Source organism: Filicampus tigris, chromosome 4 (genome assembly GCF_054856515.1).
Source record: "Filicampus tigris isolate MCC_2025a chromosome 4, RoL_Ftig_1.0, whole genome shotgun sequence".
NCBI classification, from domain to species: domain Eukaryota; kingdom Metazoa; phylum Chordata; class Actinopteri; order Syngnathiformes; family Syngnathidae; genus Filicampus; species Filicampus tigris.
In genome coordinates this window covers 21,833,368-21,847,109 of record NC_141220.1, presented here as the reverse complement: position 1 = coordinate 21,847,109, position 13,742 = coordinate 21,833,368, and the positions used below count along the sequence as shown (strand labels likewise).

At 39.2% G+C, this 13,742-nt stretch overlaps 1 protein-coding gene across 7 annotated transcripts in view; it reads right to left on the bottom strand.

Annotated features, from left to right (window-relative positions):
- The window catches only part of shank3a (SH3 and multiple ankyrin repeat domains 3a), a 201,565-nt gene that overhangs the window by 96,561 nt on the left and 91,262 nt on the right, over positions 1 to 13,742 (bottom strand). For 5 of the 7 annotated variants that reach the window (XM_086027945.1, XM_086027946.1, XM_086027944.1 and 2 more), the window contains one exon: positions 12,296 to 12,367. In XM_086027945.1, coding sequence (XP_085884071.1) covers positions 12,296 to 12,367 — 72 coding nt within the window. Of the gene's footprint in view, positions 1 to 5,095; positions 5,386 to 12,295; positions 12,368 to 13,742 lie in introns of those variants that run through there. The other 2 variants (XM_086027949.1, XM_086027952.1) reach the window with 2 other exon arrangements.

Here is a 13,742-nt window from a genome sequence, read left to right as displayed (position 1 = left end):
TTATTGTCGCATGCATCATCATACTGAAGGGTGGAGCTGATCTGTTGCCCTCTTTCGTAGTGCATTTCTACCACTCTCATGTGAAAAACAATTTTTATTGCCCTATTTCATTCATTACGTGTCGTAATTGTAATTCTGATTAGTTTAAGGCTATTTTAATCAGCTTTATAAGACAACATGTCCACTTTCTATTTTCTGCAGTGTTTGTCCTCAATAGGGAAGTAACGTATTGTAACTTACAGAGGTTGGTATTCCGTCAGACTGACGGATCGGTCAGTGATGGACTTACGGACGCCCGTTTTGCTGACGACTGACGAATGACGGGACACTTTTTTTAAATAACGGACAAAGCAATGACCCAAGTGGATTTTCATCAGTCAGTGTAATCGTACTACCTGTGTCCCTCATCAGTCCGTCACTGAATAATAATAATAATAATTATAATAATAATAATAATACGTATTATTATATTAATAATAATAATAATAATAATAATAATAATAATTATTGTTTGTTTGTTGTGTAAGGATGTATATCCTGTGTCAAAGGTGGGATTTTCCCACGGCAGAACAAGACTTTTCATCAGTCAGTGTAATCGTACTACCTGTGTCCCTCATCAGTCCGTCACTGAATAATAATAATAATTATTATAATAATAATAATAATAATACGTATTATTATATTAATAATAATAATAATAATAATAATAATAATTATTATTATTATTATTATTATTATTAGTATTATTATTAATACACTACTAACACATTATAATTATGCCATTATTTACATTTGAAAATACCTCATTTAATATATTTTATAACATTATGTAGAGATAAAATAATGCTATGTTTAAAAATAAGTGATTAATTAAGTTTTAATACATTGGCTAATAATATTTATGCATATTTATATTCAGTATATATAACTACTGTTAAGCATCACAACAGTTGCTTGAATGCATTAGAATGCCGGCAGCGGGGATGAGGAGAATGCATGTTGTCATCACAATCAACAGAAAGGAGAACGCTGAATCAGGATTGGTCAGGTGCTTTCACAAATACACACACACAAACGCGGACACACGCACACACACACACACACACACACAGCATGTAAACAACATATTGCAAGAGTAATTGTAATTTGAAGTCATTCTAAACCTTCAAACAACAGCTACTTAACACACAACGAGCAGTATCACACAACATTTATTCAAATGTCTAATTGTTCAACCAAACCAAGAAGTGCAACGTTAAGTACAGGCATACAAATTATTCTCTTTGCTCTGACGTAACAACATCCAGTACACCTCAGCATTGTCCGAACTACAACTCTTAATTCAGACTTGCCCGTTATTAAAAAAAAAAAAACATGAAAAAAAATGACTGCTTAAAATATGCAATTTAGCAGGAGTGCAGACCCAACTATTTGTATGTAAGCATTTCAAACACCAAAGTGGGTTTTACTCTTATATGTTTTACAACTTCTATTAACCAATAATAAAAGAAAAAAGTTACAAAAAGTATGTAAAATGTTAAAGATAAGTTAAAGTTCAAGGTAAGTTACGGTTAAAGTCAAGGGCTTTATGACTTTTTCTTTAGCCTGGAACAATTTATTTATTTATATTTTTGAGTGCTGCCGCTTGAGTGAATATTCTTTTTTTATGATAATCACTGTAATTTGAGACCAGCACAGCTTTTGAGTTAAAGATAAAGATTAGGGTGTGAACTTCAGCTTGTCATGTCATTTGTGATGGACAGAAATGCCGATACTTTGGAAGGCGGACAAGTTTATGCACCTTATACTCCAACAGTGTATGTATATGTATGGTATAAACAGAATATGTGTCTTAGAAGAAGTGTTAGAAAAAAAATCTGTGTATGGCTCAGAGGAATAAGGTAGTAGTAAAACCTGGCATCATGTTACACATACTTTATATGTAAATATATTCCTATTTTGTTGTATATTTTCACAAAAATCTTCTTTTTCTTTTTTGGTCAGAAACTTGTTTTTTTGGGTGAACCCAACCCATGTTTCCTGCTGGTTAATAAAGAACGGAAATTCCAAACTCCCAAATAAATGAACCACGTTATGTTAACGGCAGGTTTTTAACTGTAAGCGAGAGGTTGCGTGATTGATCGAGAGATACTTTCATGGGGGGAACGCAGTCCATTTTTGCTGCACCAGCAAAGAAGAAGAACGAGAACAACATTAGGTACAGTGCAACAGAGGCAACACAATGGCTGGAAAATCTATGATCCACTATATTTGGACCTGGGCTACAAAGGGAGCTGCGGGCGACACGCGGACAGCACAAGAGGACAGACGACAAAAACTGCCAGCTGAAAGCGGAGCGATGTGTGTCGTCTATTTATTCAGCTTGATGATTATTAGAACTCCATTGTGCTTTGTGTGTGCCTGTGGCATCTCATTCCACGGCCATCTATTCAAACTTCCTGACCCAGAATGATCAAGTCTCATGCAAGTGGACCGATGTGCCCAGAGCTTTATGACGTGAATTATGTGGGACCAAGTTAGGCAACAAGGCAAAGGACTTTCAAGGCCAAACATCAAGTCCTATAGTGGCTGAGATGAGGGATGATGGATCAGTGGATTGATGCATGCGTGGCTGAATATACAGTAAGGGGTCCTTGGTATATGACATACCAACATATCGGCGTTATGAAACGCACAGGAAATGACGAGTTGAAGAATACGAGACGGCAAACTCGGTTAACGACATATTGACTGTTTTTTCACGTGATGATTGTATATTTAGTATACATATTTAGCATACCTAGTGATGTGTTGTTCATGGTCATTTACACTGCAATTACAGTATACATTACATTAATAATAAAACATTGTATTTTTTATATATGATTAAAAAAACATTTAAATAACCATTGAAAAAGGTGCCTGCACTCCATGTACGGGGGTGCCTACTATTTCGCTTTATCCTCTGCGAAGAGCGAATACTATTATTATGGCTTATTGAGAAGTAACTGACCGTCTCCATTATACTGCCCTCTGGTGGCTGGGGGACGCGAACCAGAAAGAGCAGCACAAGGTCTATTGAATTGAAGCAAACAATGTGGCAAAAGAAGTTTCATTCTTTATATTTTATGTCACTACTTATTTTTTTTTTATAAAGTACAGTATCATTGGCCAATATTGTCAATTTCCATAACAAACTACTGTTTTTCTTATTAAAAAACACATGCCAACAATTTTCTTGTTGTTTATGGGCGGCTGGAATGGACTAACGGCATTTTTATTTCCATTCATTTCAATTGGGAACAATATTTTTAAGACGTGAGTGCTTTGGGTTACAAATGTAGCAATCCTATTTAATATTTTAAGTTTCAATTTCTATGTGTTTATAGCACGTGCGAGGGGTAGAACTATATTTAAACTACAGTATTTGACTTATCTATTTTTTTTCTCGATATTGCTGATTTTCATCTATCGCAGGTGAGTCTGTAACACATCCCCATGTTAAATGGTCGTTCGCTGCAATGGTCATCATTCCGACCACATCACTAGTTTGGTTTCAAGTGGACTATGAGACGTTTGATTGGCCTTGGTCGCCGGCTGCTATTTCCCGCTACACTGGTATCACACTTATAAAAAGGGGGAAAAAAGGATTAACTTTGTAGATGTGGCTGGGCTGTATCATTAAGCGCCTGAAGCCTTGTTTTCCATATGGCCTGATTCCAGAGCATAGTGAACAAACAATCAATTTTCCCTTTGTACTCACACACACCCCCACACACACACACACACACACTTCCCCCAAATGAAGTGACATATTTAAACAGGATTTAAGCTATTGTGGTGTCATGGGTTTGAGAGTCAAGTGTATTGGTAAATACTGCGAACAACACAAGGCAAATCCTGTGCTCTTGAAATGAACCTGCAAAATATCGATTTACTTCATTGAATGGCTTGAAGTTTTCTTGTATTTATGGCTGTGGTGGGGAAGCTAGGGCCCACGATCCATATGTGGCCCGTGAAAGCATTTTATCTGTCCCAACGTGAGTGAACAAACCAGACTGAGTGGCTCTGGTACGACTCCTGGAAAGGTGTCAATATCCCCCCCAAAAACTTCATCAAAATGGCAGACTATTTTTTAGACTGCGATTTACAACATGGGTTCATTAATGAGTTTTATGTCATGATTTTATGCCACTGGGGGTGGGGGTAGATATTTCGTAACAATCTGGCTGAGCTGTTACTTCTGATTTTGACTCAGTTGGGGGAATCACCTTATCGAATTTCATCCAAGTATGCCCTGAAAATATCTGCTTCAAAACAAATTGGACAATTTCTTCTTCCATTTCAGGCATGGGTCCTTGAGGCTTTTTCATGCGTACCGTTATGATAGACATGTCCACCAAATTTACTTTCAACCACTGAAACTGGTGTCGGGGGCTGATTTTTCAAATGTCCGGGGGGCACTACTGACTTGAGTTTGGGAAGGTGTCATGTTGGGGACCCTTAAGATACATTCATTCTCATCATGAAAAACACACTTGCAAAAATGGGTGAGTTTTAGGTCAAAAAGGTGTTGAATTCATAAATTTAGGGGCTGGAACAGACAGACAGAACGTTGGGCAGTGAATGGAGTGAAGTGAGATACTCAACTCCCTCTCCGGCGCAAACATGACATCAACGGCAGGAATTTCACACACTCAAGCCAACGGTTGTGACAATGTTTTGACCCCCCCGAGGGAGACTCCTATGCCAACATGTCTGCGCACAAACAACTGCCGCCTATCCGCACTTGTTATTAACACACGAGACAAATCCACAGTGATCCACGGCTGTGGTTTGGGAAGTGAACCGGCAGAGGTGCATTAGCATTCTGGCAGTCTTTCAGACAAGACTGCACCAACTCCTCGCACAGCCAACATGCAGCAGAGCGTAACAACAGAAGGAAAGCCAAGACGAGAGAGGGAGGGAGCCCGCGAGAGAGCAGCTTGACAGGTAGCAGGTACGCTTGGAGAGTTTCTGCAAATGGCCACTGACAGAAAGTGTATGAAAAGTCAGCATGCAGAGTGGAGATTAAAAAAAGAGACGATTGGGCTACCTTACTATTGACTTTGGCCTTCCTGGCTTCTTTGGTTCTCCTTTCCCTTTTCTCGCTCGCTCGTCTTCGGCCCAGAGCGGAACCCATTTCACAAGCGGACACGCTCGGCGCCACACACGCAACCCCGTAGGTCATCTGCGCTCCCCGAGCCCGAACGCCGTCCACATGTCCGCCGCGTCCTCCCGATCCTGCCACCGACCTGTTCCCCTCTCGCTCCCTGCTCTCTCACTGGGCTTGTCAAAGTAGCACATGGACATTCACATGGTCTCACTCACACGCAAAAACATACACGCGCACACGCACACTCACCCCGGCATGGACGCATGCGCTGCACAGACGGGGAGATGGTGAGGGGGAAGTGTGCAGGATGCCGGAGAGATGTGAAAGAGAGGGAGGCAAAGCTGAGAGTGGGACAAGAGGGCGGGGATGCATGAGATACAGTGGTATCGCCAACACAAAATTCCTTAGGTTACAATCAGCCAACTTCTGCTCGCTCGAGTTTATAAAACTATTCACCCACTGAGATGAATCAAATTTGGAATCAAAGCTGCGAGTAGCCATGAATTGGTCCTCACGCCCCCTTTTCTCATGGCAATCCTGCTTGTGTGGAGGATGGGTGAAGGGCGGTCGCACCGCTGCCGTCGTGTGCCGAAACGTATTTGTCAACGGGCCGTCATGCTCTGAAACGTAATCGTTAACGGGGGTGAGCTGACCGACCCGGAAATACTCCGGACGTTCTGGAAAATTCACACAATTTTCCGAAATTCCCAATGGCCAACATGCGAGTATTGTCATATTATCGGTCTGCATGTGTTGCTCCACCATTTATGTTCACATATCTGTTGCTGAAAGGGTTATAACACAGCACCATTGATCCTATTATTTAGCTTTTCTATGGAATTTCACATTATGTGTTATCAATAAGCAAGTGAACTTTAAGGCAAAGCTTTGCGGCATTTTTACATACACAACAAGCTGTCTTCTTATGTCCTTGCTTAGTCCGCCATTTTTAGTCCGTACGTCCCGTTTCTTTCCTGGGACAGAATGCCCATCCATGGTTAGTATATATATATTTTTAAACTTAACATGGAACACATTTCTTAATGTACCAAATATTATATATTTTGTTTAAAAATTAAATAGATTTTGCTAAATGTAAACATAATGATTTTTTTATTTGTTTGATGTTTTTATTCATCCAAATGATTAGAAAAGAACACTTTAGAGCTGTAATTTTAATACCGTGATACCACAATATTTTTGCTCACGGTTATCATTCTGTCAGAATCTCTCTGACATCAACTTAAATATCGACCCATGCCAAATTGTGACATCGGAGGGTAAAGCCGGAGATAAAGTAGTGAATTTCTAGGCAACGTTAGTTTACACTAATAGGCAATCATATTTTCTGACACACATGTATTTTTCTCATACACTAACAACAGTTATGTGTTATGCAAGGGACCCAGTGCAAATGTGTGAATTGTGTGGTCTCTGTAATTGTAATGTGATGTAATGCTGCGTTTTCATATTTCGCATCCACAATCACGCACTGCATTCCCTGTGTTATATTGCAAGCAATGTGGGAATTTCCATTCACAATGACAAGAGACACAATGAGCCACTTACAACATTCAGACGAGTGGGAGGAACAGCTTGAGTGAAATGTGAGACTATTCAATTAGAATATTGCCTTTTGTGTCCTCACGAGAAATCAGGACGGATAGTGTTTGTTTACGCTGGGATTCCGTTAATTATTGCAAGCAGTGGAAATATTAGCACAGTGCGTCGTTGGGCCGGACTGAGGCGGTGTCATGACCACGTTGCCAAATAGTGCGTTACTAAAGGGCTCTCCACATTCTACTGTATGTGCCACCCACTTACACCATGCTGAGGGCTTTTGTGCAAGCTTCGCATATCAACAGAATTTGTATTTGTGATGCGTAAATATTCCATGCAATTGTCCTGCTGGCAAACCAGGACAGCACAAAGGGTGAGGAGTGTATGTGGGGGGGAAAGAAAAATCCTATTAATTATGACCTCATTTTGAACTTTGGCCCGCAGCAAATTAACTCCATGATGGCAAAGTAGGCTAAATGCTCAGACGGTGAATGCCCACACGCTGGTTGCTTTCTCGGCCGCACTGGATGCACGCTCACACCGGGCCAGCGGGCATCCACCAATTGATTATGATACTGTATATCATTGCTCAATAAAAATGAAACTCTTTGACACACCCCAAAAAGATTGTTCTGAGAAAGATGTTACACTTGAAACATTTGCCATTTGAGCTCTAGAAACGTTTGTGTGTGAGCTTAATCTTGTGGAGATTTTGCAATAATCTTATGCATAATTATTACATATCATCACTGCCGGGCTGAAACTCCGTACAGTATGTCCAAATATGGTCAATTTCATATTTTTACACAAATCGATATTATTGGACTGTCCCCACGTTTGTTATTTTGACACATTATTAACCTATTAAAAGTGATTAAAATAGCTTGAGTGGAAAACGGATGCTTTCGTGCAGAAGGAAGTGGTCGGCCGCGAAGGTAAGTGCGTGCAGTTTCATTTGTGCCTATCAAACTGCTAAATCGGCTCATAGTTTCATCTTTTGCATTACTTGTGGAGCTAAGACCTTTGAAAGTTTGACAAGCTGATGAAATCATAGCTGTTTGCTTTTGCGAATTATAAAAGAATTTGTGTTGTTAGGTGGTCAGTGCAACACTTGGCGTGCGCAACCGGTAGTAATCAGAAGAGGGAATCAGGCTCAAAATTCAGCTTGATCATTGGCATGTGTGTACCATGCTTGATGAGGAAATCAACCCAAACACATTTTTCAAGAATATGTTCCCAGCAAGCCCACGAGTTGAAACATGCCATTCTGATTAATATTGCGTCTCTGGAATATGAGTTAAGCAGCAAAAGCCACCCTTTTTAGCCATCTCAGGGGGCGGCCATTTTGTCACTTTTGTCGACTGAAAATGACATCACAACTGCTCAGGTGCCACAGGTTCGTTCGTGAAACTTAATGTAAATGATGGCGCAGTAGATAAAATGAATTTGAGTGATTTTTAATTACCCCAAAATGTCCCAACATGTGAAAAAGATATTTACAATGATGACCAAAGTGACAAAATAACAAAAATAAAGCAAATCAAAACAAAGAAAAATAATGACAATGACAAGTTGAACAACTGCCCTGGGCAGTTGTGATGTCATCTTCAGTCGACAGAAGTGACAAAATGGCCGCCCCCAGAAATGGCTAAAAATGGGTGAATTAACTCTTATTCCACAAACACAATATTTATCAGAATGCTTTGTTTCAACTAGTGGGCTTGCATAGAACATATTCTGCAAAAACATATTTTTTTGTCGAGTTCCCCCTGTAAGGGAATAGCAATAAGCTCCAAGTAGAGTGTGACATTTAACACTCAAGACTCATTGCCAGTCTCTCTCTGACACCGGTGCTGATATTCACACATCTAATAATCTCAATTACCTAATTGATTCCAATTCTAATAAATGCAAGGGGAAGTACCCATTTTTGTTTGAAAGAAGTTTCAAATCAGGGTGTTTTATAGCAATGTGCAATGTTTACCTCTGCACAAAGTGCATGGAGACCTGTAAATATATACGAGTGGGAGGAAGATGGTCCATTGCACCGCTGAAGCGCCACATCTTTCTGGTCTGTTTATTCACCAGTCCACACAATGCTGCCACGCCACAGCTCTCTCCAGAAACCTCACACGGTCATGCCTCGCGTCTTGTAACTTCCAAGCTGCCAACACGTAAGGTCTGCTTTGAATGTGCTCATTCTCTACACAGCCCATTCATTCTGTAGTTTCGACAAAAACACATATTGTCCAGTGATGGATGCAAAAATAGGCACTTCACTGAACGCAACTTTCAAGGAAAGCATTGAAATAATATACTTTGCGAAACATCCCGCTGGCTGCCACACGAATGGAATTGGCCTGAGGCGCTGATCTTTTCCATTAGGGAATAACTGTTGAGAAGTGCTACTTTTACTGCTGTTTTTCAAAGTCAGTTTGCGCCGCTGAATGTATTACCGCTGCAATTATAGAAGAAGCGGTGGAAGGCAAAAACTATACAGTGTATATGAATAATTCATGAGGGTGAATTTTAAGTGAAAAGTGTGGATGTCTCACAACTTGTGACGTCACTAATTACACAGTGTTAAAATGCTAAAAGAGCCATATTGTGCTTTTTTCCCACCCACAATTGCAAACAGTTCCCGCGTGTCTTAACTAATTTGTTGCAAAGCAGAGTTCCCCATAGTGCCTGGTCTGCTGTCTTAGCACAGTTTGACTCATCTTTCAAGACCCACAGAATATTGTGTTCTGTTGCTGAACCTACCAAAAGAAGGCTGAGACTCAGTTCTTTTAACTCATTCAATGCCAGCCATTTTTGAGGATTTTGAGCCATCTTTGAAGGCCCACAGAATATTGTTTTATGACTGTATAGACATGGAACCTACCAAAGGAAAGATTAGACTATCTTCTTTCATTAGAAAATAAAACGTTTATTTCTAGCATTTGTCAATCTTGAGTAATCTTCAGTAGAACAGAGGCAAATTTCACTGCAAATCCTGTTTCTCAAAAAGAAACCCGGAGAAATCAAGACTTATATATAAACTATAAACTTATAAATTTCAACTTTGACCCCAATATTTTTGTTTTTATGACACCTCAGATATATAAACAGTACTTTTCTTGTTTAAAAAACCCCAAACAATTCTGAAAAAGCAACTTTGATGCCCAAAAACAAAAGATGTATGAAGTTTGTGCTACATATATGGCAATGGGTCTGATAAAGGACACTGGTGACATCTGCTGGCTTTTGCACGTCATTACAACGCTTCCCAAGCCTGAAACTTTGTGATTAATTGCGTCAAAAACGAGTTAACTCGATGTTGGGGGTGTACTAGTAGATTATAAAAAAACGATTTCAAACGGTGTAGGCATCAAATGAGTTAACAGAAAAAAAAAGAAACTTTAAATTTGCATGATGTTCGACATTCACTCCATGAACTGTGTCATGTTTTCTCTCGATCATGACACACACTTTCAACTACCTACCGTTATACACACACTCTTTAATATATGTCCATGTGTTGGCATTTCTGTCTCTCACAATCGGCGTGACAAGATGAGATCCACCCCCTAATCTTTGTCTTCTAATAAAAAGCTGTGCTTATCTTACCCAAATTAATGCAATCCATTCAATTAATGACATCCACAGGCATTTCTTATTTACATGTCTGTCGTCGTCAATGGTTGGCTTCCAGTTGCTGAATATAAACATCCACAGCAGTAAATGAATTCAAAGTAGCTTTTGTTTAATATGCCTCCATTAACGGAATTTAATGGCGCTGGCTATAAATCAAAAAAGCTCTAGTCAGCAAAATTAAAAAATATTAGCAACTGACTAGTTGAAGAAGTGAAGTTATTCTTAAACTCGACCTTGTATGGAGTTCAATATGATGGATATTGAACTCCATACAAGGTCGAGTTGTTCTAGTTGTTCCCACTGGGCAAACATTTCTGACCATCTGTCTTGCTTTGAATTCTGCTCTCTTCTTCTTGCGAGTAATATAAAAATTTGACCAAACTGGTCTCTCCTGCTGTGTCTGTTCATAAACATCCAAACGATTCTCTGTGAGGGGGGTCCATCTGCCTGATGTCAGGCTAATGGAGAACACCGCTTAAGTACAAATGAATTAACTCAAGGGCATGCTACGCTTTGACTAAAGTCCTCTTTTTTTTTTACGGAAAAAAAGTTTAGTCACAACGATTTGTATTAGGCTGAATTAACACCAAAAATTTCAAGTGACACAATGCCAATAATACAAGTGGAAGAAAAACATTGTAAACCTTCCAAATAGGGATACAAATCTGATACTAATTGTGATATTGGCCAATGCAAGTTGAATGTTAAAGCACAGATTGCACAATACAATACAACAGATACAAAAAGTCTACACACCCCTGTTCATATGCCAGATTTTTGTGACGTAAAAAAAAAAAAAAGATGAGACCAAGATAAATAATTTCTACTTTTTTCACTGTCAATGTGACCAATAAATTGAACAACTCAATCTAAAAAAATTGGTTTAAAATAGACAAATTGAGATAATGGAGTTGTACAAGTGTGCATATCCTATTGTACCTATTCAGAACACAGCATGCCAACCACATTCAAACTCATGTTAAAGGGGAGTTGGTACACGGTTGACACCATTTAAAGTGGCTCTGACACCAACAGTGACTGCTAATTGGAACCACCACCTTGTTGGAGGGCCCAATTCCAGATACACAACAACCCCAAAGCACGATGCCACCAAGTCAAGTCAAGTCAAGTCAAATGTATTTTTATAGCCCTTAATCACAGGAAAGTCTCAAAGGGCTTCACATATGCACCAGATCATATACGCGACATCCCCTGATCTTAACCCCCAGGAGGGCAAGGAAAAACTAAAAAAAAAACATCTGGGGAAAAATGAGAAACCTTGAGAAGGGACCACAGATGGGGGAATCCCCCTTCCAGGATGATCAGGCTGCAATGGATGTTGAGTGGGCAACATTGAACACACATTATAGTGTTTGTTAAAGTGATGTGGAAGTTAATCAAGAACGTCGTGCTTCACTCTGGGTATGGTGCTCATTTGGTGATCAGCAATATTATGTTTGTACCAGACACACCGTCTGAAATATGGCTAACAAGTTCAACATTGGTTTCAAAATGTTGCTGAAACATTTAGGAAAATACCTTACAGTCCCATGAAAATTCATAACTGACCATTACAGAGATGGTGGGGGAAAAAATAAACGTTACATTCCAAATACAACCTCAGTTCTCTTAGAACATTAGTTGTCTGCTGAAGTTAGATTCCACGGACTACATAGCATGTCTACTAAATGATGACATCCATGACAGCACTCCATCATTTGTAATACGTAATGACACCAAAAGCCAAAGAAAATTGAAAACTGCAGGCAGTTAATCCATCACGAATGGTGCTACTTTAAGAGTGATCGGAGAGTTTTTAGTGACTGACAAAGTCTGCAGTTGCTGGGTGTCTTTTGGGCTGACACTGTTCTGTCCCTGAGACTTGCAGCATTTCTTCACAACACAAGCAGGATGCAACGGCTCCAACATGCAGTGGGCTCTTACCTTTGTATGGAGCTTAGACAGCTGTTTCTCATCCAGGTAGGACTGAGTGTAGACACGTCTTTTGTAGCGGAACTGAAACACAAACAGAGGTGACTCAATACAGTACTAAACAACAACGATCTCGGGAATTGTCAAAATATTGTACGTTCACATTTGGGTGATTTAATCATTGTTTGGAGAGAGCATTAAAAATGATACGTTTAGGCTGGATTTACGCTGCATGGTTCAATTGAGACAAATTTTGTTTGCTGTCAAGTGGTACTATTGGGAAATGGAAATGAATAACTTCAGATCAAAATGAAGCCTCTTTTAAATGTGAATACAAATCAGATACGTATTGGATATCTGCCAATATCACCGTAAAGCCACAGATTGAATATACCTCATAAAATGCCAGCTTGATGTCAATGAACTACACCGATTGGCGACGTATACAAAACCGCTGACAAAGCAACACAAAAACACCCTCTCTAAATCTAAACTATAGCAAACACATCAAACCACAGGTGGTACACAGGCTCCCTAAAGCGATGCGCACAAAAATCACTGACTTAAATACAATATACATTTAAAACATGAAATATAATCAAACATTAGAAAGAATGAAAATAACAATCCAATGGCAAGAAAATCAAAACATAATCCAAATTCTTAAAAAGTCTAAGTAAAACTTTCATTTAACTTTTAAGTACAATACCTTTGCATTTAATCTTTGAAAAAAGTTTGTTTTTGAAAAAAAAAATCTTAGGTACAATTTACATTTTACTTTTACGTGCATACATTTGAATTCATTGACTATTAAAGTTGTTTTTCTACATAAAAGCACGATGCAAATGTTCAAACTGTGAACGATGTTATAGTGCCTTACGTAAAATGATTACGGTAAATATTTTTAGGAATAAAAAAAACTACATGACGTATTTTAATGTTGAGGCAGTGTTGGTTAATAATGGTGGCAATAAAAAATATCACCACTGGGCAAAAATTGAACATTTTCACCTAGGGGTGTAGAATTCAATATTGTTGCCAGTGGTTTCGAAATAAATGGTTGCGTGTGTGAGTTGTTTCAAGGGGACAGTAAATTGACACTGTTACACAAGATGTACACAGTGTCATTTCTTCTGTGTTAACCCATGAAAACAGGAAATAAAATATTTATGTGAATGTGTTGCACTGACTTTTGCGAGACACTTTAGGCATTAAATGAGAATTGTGCACTTGGACGTGCAGTGCAAATCCAGTCTCCACGCATTTTACACCAGTCAACACCAGCAAAACGCTCCATGGAACAAATGGACTCATCTCATCCTGTCAGTCAGCCCGGCGCCCCAGGGAAAGTAAGTGTGGGTCAATCAATGACACACACAGCACGACAACGCTGTAACACTCGTAAAACACACAATGAAAGCCGTTGAGAATGAATGGATGCTTTTTGACGAACAGAAAA